Raw genomic sequence first — 13,266 nt, forward strand, 5'->3', positions numbered from 1 at the left:
CCAGCGGGGCTTCAAGCCTCATTCACTCTAGGCTCTTTCTGCCTTTCCCCGCCAATGACTCGTGTTACCGAGGTTTTTGTTTCACTTCCCATTCCAGCGCTGGTGCGCAGACTCCGCCACTTGGCTTACGCAGCTTGGCTTCCGCGCTTTGGCTCCTGCACCTCGGCTTCTGTGCTGTAGGCATCCTTGCTCTCCCTGTAGGTCTTCTGTGTCACATCCACTAGATCTGGAAGAGTTTCCTCTGCAATTTTTTCCCGAGCCTTTTCCTGTGACTACAATAACTCCACTTTTATTAAACTATCTTTTCCCAGACTATCAGTGCACACCCTCACTATTCCACCATCTTGGCTCCTCTCCGGTTATTAGTGCTAACAGCTTTTTGGAATATCTTGGGATTTTCATATATACTATTATATTTTTTGCAAACAGTGACAATTTTACTTCCTCCATTCCCATATAGATGCCCATTATTTTTCTCCTGCTTAATTGTTCTGGCTAGGACTTCAAGTACTATGAAGAATAAAAAGGTGAAAGTGAGCATATTCACTGTATTCCAGATCTTAGAGAGGATACCTTCAACTTTTCTCATTCATATGATGTTAGCTGTTGGCTTATTATATATGGCCATTATTGAGTTAGGCTGCCTCCTTCTACTTTTTTCAGTTTTTTATTCTCTTTTAAAAACTATTAATGTAAAGAGAAGAGATTTCATGTATTTCATAGATACAATTCTAAGAGGATAATCATACTTCCATCCCTCCCTCCCTCACTAAATACCTTTATGTCTTTTCCTTTCTTTTTTTAATTTTTTCAATAACATACTTTCAATTTACCTTATAATCATAGGCTTAATACACCATTACCCATAATGTTCAACAAGTAAAAAGTACAAAGACCACTGCTCCACAGGAATATGGATAGGGCTATAAGCAATAAACAAATTATAAAATTTCAGCTTCTTTATTATACATTTTCTTGGTATCTGTATTAAGTACCACATATCAGAGAAATATATGACATTTGTCTTTTTGGGACTGGCTTATTTTACTAAGCATTAAGGGTCTCCATCTTCATTCATTTTGTTACGAAAAACAAGATTTCATCTTTATAGTTGAGTAGTATTACATCGTGAATCAGACTTTTAGTACTACTTTAGTGCCTCCATATTCTGGAAGAAGAACTTTAGTACTTCTAGATGACAAGGATTATTTTCTATTTAGAGATGGCAACATTCTTGGAAAATATATAGATTGAAATCTCTGTTGAAACAACATTACATGAAGCTTCCCATTCCACTGAAGTTCTGAAATCTTTCATCATGTAAATGGTTTGCATGTCTCTTTTATAATAAGCTATCTAAAATAATGACACCCATTGTCTCTAAACTTTAGTTTCTTTTTTTTATATAAAGATTTATTTATTTACTTGAAAGTCAGAGTTATACAGAGAAAGAGAGAGAGAGAGAGAGAGAGAGAGAGAGAGAGAGAGGTCTTCTTTCCACTGGTTCACTTCCCAGTGGGCCACAATGGCCAGAGATGTGACAATCTGAAGCCAGGAGCCAGGAGCCTCCTCTGGGTCTCCCACATGGGTGCAGGGGCCCAAAGACTTGGGCATCTTCCACTGCTTTCCCAGGCCATAGCAGAGAGCTGCATTGAAATTGGAGCAGCTGGAACATTTGGGATGACGCCACTGCAGGCAGTGACTTTACCTGCTATGCCACAGCACTGGCCCCTAAACTTTAATTTCACTTTTCTGGTGTCAATATTTACAAATAAAATCATAAATGAAAAAAAGGGGGAAGGGATTGGCACTGTGGCGCAGTAGGTTAATCTTCCACCTGAGGCAGCGGGCATCCCATATAGCACCTATTTTAGTCCTTGCTGCTCTTCTTCCAATTCAGGTCTCTGCTCTGGCCTGGGAAAGAGCAGAAGATGGTCTAATCCTGAAAGGAGGTTGAATTTTGTCAAATGTGTTTTTATTTATTTATTTATTTATTTATTTATTATTTTTAAAGGCATAATTTCTTTGGATTTTCATTTTACTTTTACTGGAAGATTTTCAGCCTTCACCTTCATTCACAGTCATGACCATGTTTCTGTGTTTCTGCTTGTAACACATCCTTAAGCATCTTTTGTAAAGCCGTACAAGTGGTGACAAATTCTTTCAATTTCTGTGGAGGGAGGGTAGGGTAGGAAGTATCACTGTGTTCCTAAATCTGTACATGAATTACATGAAATTCATTTACCTTAAATAAAAATAAAAAGTAAACAAAATAATAAAATAAAAAAATCCCAAGCCTTTTGACCTGCTTTATTATAGGCACATTTTTTGAGTTATTGTCTGCCACAAAAGGAGTCACAAAAAAGTAAAACAAATAAAAAATCCACTCCTGCAATTTTTTTATTGTTTTCTTTATTGTTTGTTCCTTTTTTTCTCTGTTGTTGTTCATCTTTGTGGCTTATGGTTTCCTTTATAGACCAAGTATGATTATTTTTCTTTTCATTTTTGGGTATAGTTGCTATCATTGAGTTTTATATGTTCATGTGTCTTTTTATTTATTTGACAGATAGAGTTAGACAGTGAGAGAGAGAGAGAGACAGAGAGAGAGAGGTCTTTCTTCCATTGGTTCACCTCCAAAATGGCTGCCACGGCTGGCGCTGCGTTGATCCGAAGCCAGGAGCCAGTTGCTTCCTCCTGGTCTCCTACGTGGGTGCAAGGGCCCAAGCACTCGGGCCATCCTCCACTTCCTTCCTGGGCCACAGCAGAGAGCTGGACTGGAAGAGGAGCAACTGGGACTAGAAGTGGCACCCATATGGGATGCCTGCGCCACGGGTGGAGGATTAACCAAGTGAGCCACGGCGCCGGTCCTCATGTGTCTTATGATGACTGATTTTCTTTTTGCTTCCAAATGTAGAACTCCCTTAATATTTGCTTTGAGACTGGTGTGGTAGGGATAAATTCATTCAGTTTTCGCTTGCCATGCAAAGACTTTTTTTTGTGTTATGAAAGGTGGCTTTGCTAGGTATCGGATCCCTGACTATAATTTTTTCCTTTGGGATTTGGTCATATAATGCCCTTATTTCCAGCGATTCTTTCCGCAGCAACCGTGGCGTGTGTAGCAAGTGCTGGGGGCCTTCTTACTGAACCCCACTGTGTGATGGGCCTTTGGGTCAGAGTTTATGTTGACTGCGGATATGGCATATAATGGCATCCTTGTTCTTCCAAACCACTAACCAGATATCTGGCTCCACCACATATAAATGGCATTGTTTCCTCAAAATATGCTTTTTCTTCTGCCAATCAAAATTATAGTTTTCAATCTAATTAAAGTTTATTTCCTGTCTCCTATAGGAATACATTCAAGATTGACTTATCACAGTGTTTTCGTTAGCTAAACTTCAGTTCACACAGGATCTCTGAGAATGACTGAGCACATGTTCTACTTCGTTGCATTCTTCACTGATTGTTCTAGTTATTAGTGCTCAATACCGCCCGAGAGCTCAGACTCACTTGAAGCAGGGCTGCATGTGTTTAAATTTCATTTTCAATTGCTTTTAGTACAGTGTTAGGTAACCAAGATTAGTTGTTAAAATTAGTTCACTTGTTATATGCTGCTGCCTTATGAAATGATGACTTTTTCAACTTTCATTCTCTAAATCTTTTAGTCCAGATGAAAACAATCATAAATTCCCATAAGATTCTTACAGTATCTCTTTTTGTGAACTCAATAATATCATCTTTGTTGTCTAATAAATCCCATTGCAAGATGATTTTTTGGTCAATTCCCTAGTCCATTAAATATTCATTTCATCTACAGCTGCTAAAAATGAATGGTTCAATTAGGTCATTTATTTATTTATTTAACATTTATTTATTTAACATTATCCTCACGTCCTTTGCCAGAAGTCTACTTAACTGAGTAATCTAAATCCATGGTTCTGCTGTAGCTCTAGTAAGTAGGTTGAATATTTTCCCTTCCTAATTCCATCAGCTAAGCTCTATCACATAGATCTGAGATCAATAAAATAATGAATATATATTGGCAGATCTGAGGGGAGAATTCGATTAGGGGTTCAATGGAAGAATTGATCTTCGGGCTATTTGCCATAAAAGTGATACAATATTTTCTTAAAGAGAAAAAAGGTAATGTTTTAATTTGAAGAATTATAAATGTTTATAAGAGAAATAAATACATATTTTAAATACATATTTTAAATGAAAGAAAATTGCTACCCAAAGAATCAAATACCTTTCATTAGTCTGGATTTCCATAATGTAGCAAACTTAATGTTCTTCCTCTGGATGAGTATCAGAAAAACTGTTTTTCTGGGTGTTTCTTCTGGATTTTAACTGGGAAATTTTAGTCTTTGAGTTTGCTAATAATTCTCTGGAAATTTAGAAGAGTTCTGCATTCATTCATTGAAGGTTCACTATAATGCTGCTTAAGAACCCCTCTATGTGATATAATTTTATGTGTTTCTTCAGCAAGTTTACCTTTATGCATAAATTCTAAAAGACTCAACAGGTATATATTTACACATAAATGTGTGTGTAACACATTGTAGACATAAAGCATTTACTAAATATTGGCTATTATTTATAGGACTATATAGATAATTGGATGGATAAATAGGTAGTTAAGTCTGTACAGAATATCTTGTTTTGATTTCCATTTACTGCCAAAAAAAGAAAATGTTATTTTCAATACCTCATTTAAATATTATTTTGCTATAATCACTATGACTCTATAATTTCCCTTCCAATTAATGTACTAAATGAGAAGAATAAAAATAATAGTTTGGAAAAATTCTCACAGAGTAAACAAAATCTACTAAAATAGATTCTTGGATTTGGAGATTTTGTTTCCTTTGAATAATGCTTTCATTTAACTTTTTTTCTTTTTCTTTTTAATACAGGCTTCTACCTGTGAATTAGACAATGGACCTTGCCAATCAGTCTATTGTTTCTGAATTTGTTTTGTTGGGACTCTCTAATTCCTGGGAACTGCAGATATTTTTCTTTACAGTGTTTTCATTGTTGTATGTGGCAACAATGGTGGGTAATAGCCTCATAGTCATCACAGTTATAGGTGACTCTCACCTACACACACCAATGTATTTCCTGCTTACAAACCTTTCCATAATTGATATGTCTCTTGCTTCATTTGCCATTCCCAAGATGATTATGGACTACTTAATCAGTAATAAAACCATCTCTTTTGATGGCTGCATCACTCAGATATTTTTCCTACATCTTTTCACTGGTACTGAGATTATTTTACTCATGGCTATGTCCTTTGATAGATACATTGCAATATGTAAGCCCCTGCACTATGCTTCAATTATCAGTACTCACGTATGTGTTGCATTTGTGGTAGCTTCCTGGATTGTAGGAATCATGCATTCAATGAGTCAGGTCATATTTGCCCTCACATTACCATTCTGTGGTCCCAATAAAGTAGATAGCTTTTTCTGTGACCTTCCTGTGGTGTTCCAGCTGGCTTGTGTGGATACTTATGTTTTGGGTCTCTTTATGATCTCAACAAGTGGCATAATTGCTCTGTCCTGCTTTATTCTTTTATTTAATTCTTATGTTATTGTCCTGGTTACTATAAAGCATCATTCTTCCCGAGGATCATCTAAGGCTCTTTCTACCTGTACCGCTCACTTCATTGTTGTCTTCATGTTCTTTGGGCCATGCATCTTCATCTACATGTGGCCACAAAGCAGCTTTCTGGTGGACAAGATCCTATCTGTGTTTTATACTATTTTTACTCCAATTCTGAACCCAGTGATCTATACCTTAAGGAATCAAGATGTACAGACAGCCATAAAGAAACTGAAAAATAGGTTTTTAAATTCCCACAAGACAATTCCTTCTCATTATTTCTTAGCTTTGATTTGCTAACTTCTAGTTTTAGCTTCTAAGGCATTATGTGTCATAGTTTGTGTGACACATAATGTTGATTACAACTCCATGCTAGGCTTCTATTTCTGTAGTAATTATCAAATTACAATTGCCATGAATTGGTGTGGGCACAAGGTCAAGTGCATTTTGAAGTTATTTTTATGTGTTTGTTCAAAAGTCATTTGAAATTTCAGAAAAATCATGTTAGCACAAATGAAGTCTTACAGAAACTAAAACCATAAAAGGTCAGAAGTGACTGTTCTGGTTAGGAATTCAATAATGGTAATTAATTCACTGAAAAAGGGAACAAAGAATGAGAAAAATAAATTAAAGAAGAACTAAGAGATAATTACATATAGTTAGTGATTGAATTATTTGGAGTTTTGGCTCTAAACTGTTATAATTAGCAATATTTCTATAATTCACACTTGTGTAGAAGCTCATCTTCAGACAGAAAAGTGATGGTTTCCTGATCACATCCTGTGCCATGCTTACTTAACATTTAAACACATTGTGATATCTCCTATTAAATGAAACTGTGAGTAGAATTTATTGCAAATGTTTATGGGGTGAAAAGCAAATGATGTAATATAGGAGGATGCATCAATCACATTTGGCTAATAAACAAAGCAGTCCTACTAAGATCCTTTTCTTTGATAACTCACAGTAAGTAGAAAGTTTGAAGAATTCTGAAAATTAGAAAATATGAAATGAGTTGCAAAGCAATGCATTTTTGTTTAACACAGATACTATGATTTCTTAATGCCTATAATGTTAAAACTAGAATTAAATCAAGATAGAGCTTATGATAGTTTATGGGGAACATATGCTTCCATTTTAAAGCATTATATTGCTTTACATTTTGGTTAAGTCATGTTTTCTGTTTATATTTGGATACAAATAAGTAATTTGAGCTTAATAATGTAATTTTATATACAAATAGGTATTATTTTTAAATTAAGAACTTTGGCTTTAATATTAACCAGCAGGTATGTAAACTGCCCCTATTCCCGTTTTTTAGTTACTGGAATTTCAGAGTTATGAGTCATGAGAAATACATAATTTTCTTGGGTACCTTGGTTTACAAGTCTTTTTTAAATAGTAGAAAACATTAAAAATCAAAAGTCATTTAGAATTGCTAATGGATATTTATGAAATGTAGGATCAGATTTATTATCCAACTTGTATCCACAAAAGAAAAGATACATTGGAATCATAGTATTTGACAAATATCAAGTTGTTATTTTTTTTCTGACATGATTAAGTAAACTGTTAAAGAATTATATGAATATGTTAATTACTGCCTCTGAGAGACAAATTAATAAGGGAAAATTCTTACTTTTAACTTTTAAGCCAAATAATGGGAATGTGATATTTCATCGTTGGTACATGTTTTTTCTTTATTAATGTATTAAGCAAATACACTTTGTTTACAAAAACAGGGAACAAATGTACAATTTAAGAGTGTGTGATATTGTGTTTAAAACCTATGCAGTTTTGAAATCATTGGATAAAAATGTCTACAGTATTAACACAGGCATACTAAAAATTTATGTCAATGAACTAATAGCACAATTTTATTTAAAAATAGGGATTCAAATGGATGAATTCAGGTTTTGTTTAACTTTCTCTTTTTTGCAGTGCCATGCTTACTTAACATATGTTCAGAATCAGGGACCTTATTTTTGTAGAATATTTTAGTTGATGTTTTATGAAAGATACAACGTGTCAGGAGAATATTTTAAGAAATGAGCTACTTACTTTTTGCAACATAAAATTGTAGAGTCTGTCGGAAATTATGCCATCAGTCATCAGTGCTTCTGTGGAAAACTCAAAGCTCAAGGCCATTTGCCAAAGCAGCTTCAAATGTAAATTATCAGCAGACAAGTCCATATGACAAGTCAGTAGTGAGCCTGGGTGGTGGAACTGAAAGTAGCTGAGAATGAAAGGGCTAGAGACTGCCTCTGGAGGACTTCCACATGTGAAGGGAACTGCTTTTTACCTGGCCTGGTGGCTAGACATGAGGAGTCAACATTCAAGGCATTTCTGCATTTAGAACCCTAATTAGGACTCATAGTGGATCATTGTATAACCAAAAATGCTCTGCAAGCTGCTGACACATTTTTTTAAACCCAGGGTAAGCTCAGCAGCATGGTCATCAACTCCTTAACTTGTTGGAAGGGTGGGTACATTAGCCACCAGCATAGCAAAAGGCAGAAAGTGAGCTTTGCATAGCATGTTAGACAATCAGAAAATGATCTGTTATTACATATACTTATATATAAAATATATGTAGTTTTAAATGGTCTGCACTATTTCCAGTAACACAATTGAGAAAATGTAGAAATACGAAGTATTTAAAAGAAAATTATATTCACAAACAACTTCAGCTCCTTATAGGTATTTGAAGAGCCATGAAGCTTGGTGATAAAAAGTCTATATGAGTTTTTAAAACTGTAAAAAATCAATTGTAATGAGTCTTGCAAAAGTAAGCAGAAAAGTTGAATGCAGTTGAAAAAATTCAAGTAAAATGAAAGATTAGTGATAAGTTGTAATAATTGAAAGAATTGCATATATAATAAAATGCCCATAAAATTATACATATTGCTTACTTTTAAAAATGGGGAGAATTTTCAGAATACCACACTCTGTACGGACCATGGACTTATCATGAAGCTAATGAAGCATAAGATGTAGACCCCTTCCTTTGCCTGTGTCTCCTCTGAGGCCCCGACTGAGCCCTAACAACTTTTTATTGATGACTTGATTTTTTTCTGAAACATGTGCCTTCAGATTGTGTTAGGCTTAGCCTCTGCAGAATCTAGATTCACCCTGAGTGCATGAGTAAGTTTTAGATCCTGGTATCTTTTTAACAGTGTTTAATGCCAGTTCCGCTGTTACTGCTATAAACTTGAGCAGCATATTTAATGTCTCTCAGCATTTCAACATCAATAAAAGGAAATAGTAGGGGCCCTTACTACAGAGTTGTCTGAGGAATAAAGGAAATAAATCATTTTTTTTTTTGACAGGCAGAGTGGACAGTGAGAGAGAGAGACAGAGAGAAAGGTCTTCCTTTGCCGTTGGTTCACCCTCCAATGGCTGCCACGGCTGGCGCGCTGCAGCTGGCGCACCGTGCTGATCCAAAGGCAGGAGCCAGGTGCTTCTCCTGGTCTCCCATGGGGTGCAGGGCCCAAGGACTTGGCCCATCCTCCACTGCACTCCCGGGCCACAGCAGAGAGCTGGCCTGGAAGAGGGGCAACAGGGACAGAATCCGGTGCCCCAACCGGGACTAGAACCCAGTGTGCCGGCGCCGCAAGGTGGAGGATTAGCCTAGTGAGCCGCGGCGCCGGCCAGTAAATCATTTAAAGCTCACAGTTGTTTTCAGTGTTAGTCATATTTTAGGTGATCAACTCGATGTCTTTTATTTATGGGACTTCATATTCTCTTGAATTTATAATTTTCATTTGTTTAATGAGTTTAAGTATTCATTCATATATATGTATGCATATATGTATATCATATACATTAAAAGTAATGTAAATCAAGTTTGATTTGGAGAAATAAAAATGATTTCGACTAAAAATCACATTGGTTCTTATGTTAATTCAAATTTCTGGAAATTTTTCTCTTGGCTCATAATTGTGTAAATCAAAGAACACATTTAATTGTTATCAATCATTATGCTATTGTCTATTTACAATGAGTAATTATTAAATTGATTTAATGATTTTTAGGATGAATTTTCGCTACACTTTTTTGTCAGAATAAGAATGATGATGCTTAATTGTTATATTATCAAGGTGAAGAGATGGGTGAATAGACTAGTAGACATAGAGGATAGAAAGGTGACAGACAGAGTTTTACACGACGCAAACTGTCTTCTATGAGTATGTTGTGTGACTATGGCTTAGGATAAACTGACCACTTTGACTCTGCCCAGTGAAAGAAATTTTCAATAAGATGTTATCTGAGCATATTCAGATTCTTTTAAGTATTTTCAAAGTTAATTTAGGATACCAGGGAAACCTTGCTTGTCAAATGAGCTTTTATAAAAAAAAAATTAAAGCAAAGTTGACAAGAAAGCTAGAATATCCCTTTCTCCTTGTTTTTTTCCTGACACTATTTTGCATGTTGATTTTTCAGTGTAGAGAGAACATAAAGAAGAGCTACGAGACCATGTGAATCTTTTTTTTTGAAGATTTATTTACTTATTTGAAAGGCAGAGTTACAGAGAGAGAAGGAGAGACAGAGAGAGATCGCTCATCCTCTGGTTTACTCCCCAAATAGCCACAACATCCAGAGCTGGCTAGTCCTAAACCTGGAGCCAGGAGCTTCTTCTGGACCCTCATGTGGGTACAGAGCCCAAGTGCTTGGGCCATCCCATACCGCCTTCCCAGGTGCATTAGCAGGGAGCTGGATTGGAAGTGGAGCACCCAGGACTCAAAATGGCTCTCATGTGGGAAGTCGGCACCGCAGGAGGTGACTTTACCAGCAGTTCCACAACACCAGCCCCAGGCCCTGGGAATCTAACATGTTTGTCTTCTCAGACTTCAACAAAATCCACTAAACAATTTGTTACTCTTTCAGTATATGTGAATCTGTTATGCTGATTAATTTTATGAATATCACAGTACTTTTCATTGCAAATTATTTTTAATGCTGTTGTTTATACCTGTGAAGTAACCACATACAAATTACACTGAAACAAACAAGACTGAAAATAGAACTTGGATCATGTGTTGGTGTATTCTATACATATCTGTATTGTTGCTGGCATAAACAATTGACGTTACATTTTTTTCTCTCTGATACTTTGTAAAACTAAACAAATCCCAATACTTGACATGTATTAAAATATTATGTGTACATTTAAAAATTATTTATTTATTTTAGATGCATTTATTAATTTAAAGTCAGCCATAGCAAAGGAGTGGCAGAGGCAAAGAGAGAGAGAGAGAATTTGCTGATTCACTCCCTAGATGGTCACAATGGCCAGGCCTGGGCCAGACCAAACCCAGGAGCCAGGAGTTTCAACTGGGTCTCCCACATGGATGTAGAGGCCCAGGTATTTGGGCCATTTTCTCATCTTCTGCCACTTTTCCCAGTACAATAGCAGGGAGCTGGATTGCAAGTGCAGCAGCTGGGACTTTAACCGGTGCCCAGATGGGATTCTGGATCAGCAGGTAGTGGCTTTACCTGCTTCACCACAGGGAGGACCCCCAGTTTTATTTTTCACTCTGGTAATTTAAACTACAAATATCAGAATCAACTATAAGTCTTTTGCATTTGTAATTATTTCTTTAAAATTCACTTTTTTATTAAAGATAATATTTTTGGCCTGGAGACCCCAGGATTTTTCCCTCATTAGTTTTGTATGACTATTAATAGAAAGCTTGTTGTCACTTTGTCTATCTGCATTCTCCTCTAAAAATTATTTACCGATATATGTATTTAGTTTTTGAAGGGAGGAGGAGAGCGAGAGCGAGAGCGAGAGAGAACAGGGAGATAGACACAGAGTTCCTGCAACAGTGCTGCAACACCAGGGCCGGGCCAGGTCAGAGTCAGGAGCCGAGAATTCAGTCTCTACATGACTGGCAAGGACTCAAGCATTTGAGCACCATCTGTTATTTCCCAGGGTGTGTGTTAACAAGATGTTGGGATGGGAAGCAGAGCTGGGATTTGAAGCAGGCGCTCAGATGTGGTACTTTGGTTCTCCTACAAACTCTGAACCACTGTGCCAAATGCTCCCCACCCCCCTTTCCTATTTGCATTCTTTATCATGGAACTCCAGTAAGACTCTGAAGCTATCAACAAAAGCTGGGGTTTCCCCCTTTTCCTTACCACAACCCAATGAATGAGAGAAAATACTTCTTTAGATTGAGACTAAAAGAAATCCTTTAATTATTAATTTATTTCTATGTAATTATGCATTCATCTAATTTTTCCCCTTGTCAGTGTAGAAAAGAAAAACCTTTAGGCATATTGAACAGATTTAACCATGCAGTAAATATTTATAAAATCTTTGTAAGATTTAGAGTGACAGGCACTGGGGTCACTACTGGAGCACTTGGGTTCCAAAGCTGATCTTAGTCATGGGATTTACAGGTCAAAAAGCCCATGTCCCTGCCCCTGCCTCACTGCCCTCAAAACTCCTGAAATCGTGAACAGTTGTAGAAACACAGTGCTCTCTCTATCTCTCTCTCTTTTTTTTTACAGGCAAAGTTAGACAGTGAGAGAGAGAGAGACAGAGAGAAAGGTCTTCCTTCCGTTGGTTCACCCCCCAGATGGCTGCTATGGCCGACATGCTGCGCTGATCCAAAGCCAGGAGCCAGGTGCTTCCTCCCGGTCTTCCATGTGGGTGCAGGGCCCAAGCACTTGGGCCATCCTCCACTGCCTTTCCGGGCCACAGCAGAGAGCTGGACTGGAAAAGGAATCCTTTGCCCCAACCCGGACTAGAACCCAAGGTGCCGGCGTTTCAGGTGGAGGATTAGCCTAGTGAGCCGCAGTGCAAACACAGGGCTCTCTTCACAGATGCTGTCCCTTGCATTGCATCTTCTTGCTCGCCAGCAGAGGGTCACATCAGTAGGCGTCCTCTGTCTCCTTTTTGCCTTCTAAGCTCTTGTTGGTGAAGCCAAGTGGTAGAATTTTCACAGAAAACCTTGGCTTAAAAAAACAGTTGATAGATTTAATTTTTTTTTTTTTGTTATCCAACAGAAAATATCTAAAAGATGTGGACCAGAGGCTGAATGAATCAGCCAATCAATATCACATTATTATGCATTTTTCATTATTATAATCTGATCCTTGTAGAGTAAAACCATGAAAAAGGAATGTTCAGCTTATTGAATTATTGTAAGGCAAACAAGATTAGAATCATTTTTCAGGACACAAAATAGAACTTTGGCAGCCACCCATAAATCCCATATTTGTCCACCACACTGACAAGTTTCTCTCCTTCTAAAACTATCCATTACCCTGATTTGGTATTAAATTCTTTGCATTTATCAGTTTTATGAATACATCTATATTCAAAGATACATTCTGAGACACTCAAAATTAGTCTCACCCACTTTGTTATCTTTTCATTACACTTATAACATCATCTCTTCTGGTTCTACCTAATTTATTTTTTAAAAACCTGAGCTTTCAACAATCTAGAACATGCTGATTGCATGCTCATAGTCCAGTTCAACACATCTCTGTCCTCTGCAATTTTCTTCAAATTGTAAATCCAGAGACTTGATCATATGCAGGTTGAAACTTCTGCAAGAAAGACTATACAGGGTGTTCTTTTCTCTCATCCAAATGACCTTAATATCTTGTTGTTCCCCCTTCCCCCCTAAATGATAGTAGCTATGT

The 13,266-nt window shown here is 36.9% G+C and overlaps 1 protein-coding gene across 1 annotated transcript; it reads left to right on the forward strand.

Moving 5' to 3' along the window:
* Positions 1–4,938: 4,938 nt before the first annotated feature.
* On the forward strand, positions 4,939–6,249 carry LOC100345354 (olfactory receptor 4K2). Its single transcript, XM_002717846.2, has 2 exons — positions 4,939–5,856; positions 6,148–6,249. Exons 1-2 carry the CDS (start codon positions 4,939–4,941, stop codon positions 6,247–6,249), a joined length of 1,020 nt encoding a protein of 339 aa, XP_002717892.2.
* The last annotated feature ends 7,017 nt before the right edge of the window (positions 6,250–13,266 follow it).

Source organism: Oryctolagus cuniculus, chromosome 12, assembly GCF_964237555.1.
Source record: "Oryctolagus cuniculus chromosome 12, mOryCun1.1, whole genome shotgun sequence".
NCBI lineage: Eukaryota > Metazoa > Chordata > Mammalia > Lagomorpha > Leporidae > Oryctolagus > Oryctolagus cuniculus.

What these genes read in the sequence shown, in the direction of transcription:
- LOC100345354 (XM_002717846.2), top strand. Translation starts at nt 4,939, where the DNA reads ATGGACCTTGCCAATCAGTCTATTGTTTCTGAATTTGTTTTGTTGGGA. An exon ending in AACTGAAAAATAGGTTTTTA is followed by an intron (nt 5,857 to 6,147) that starts AATTCCCACAAG and finishes AACTAAAACCAT; the next exon opens with AAAAGGTCAGAAGTGACTGT.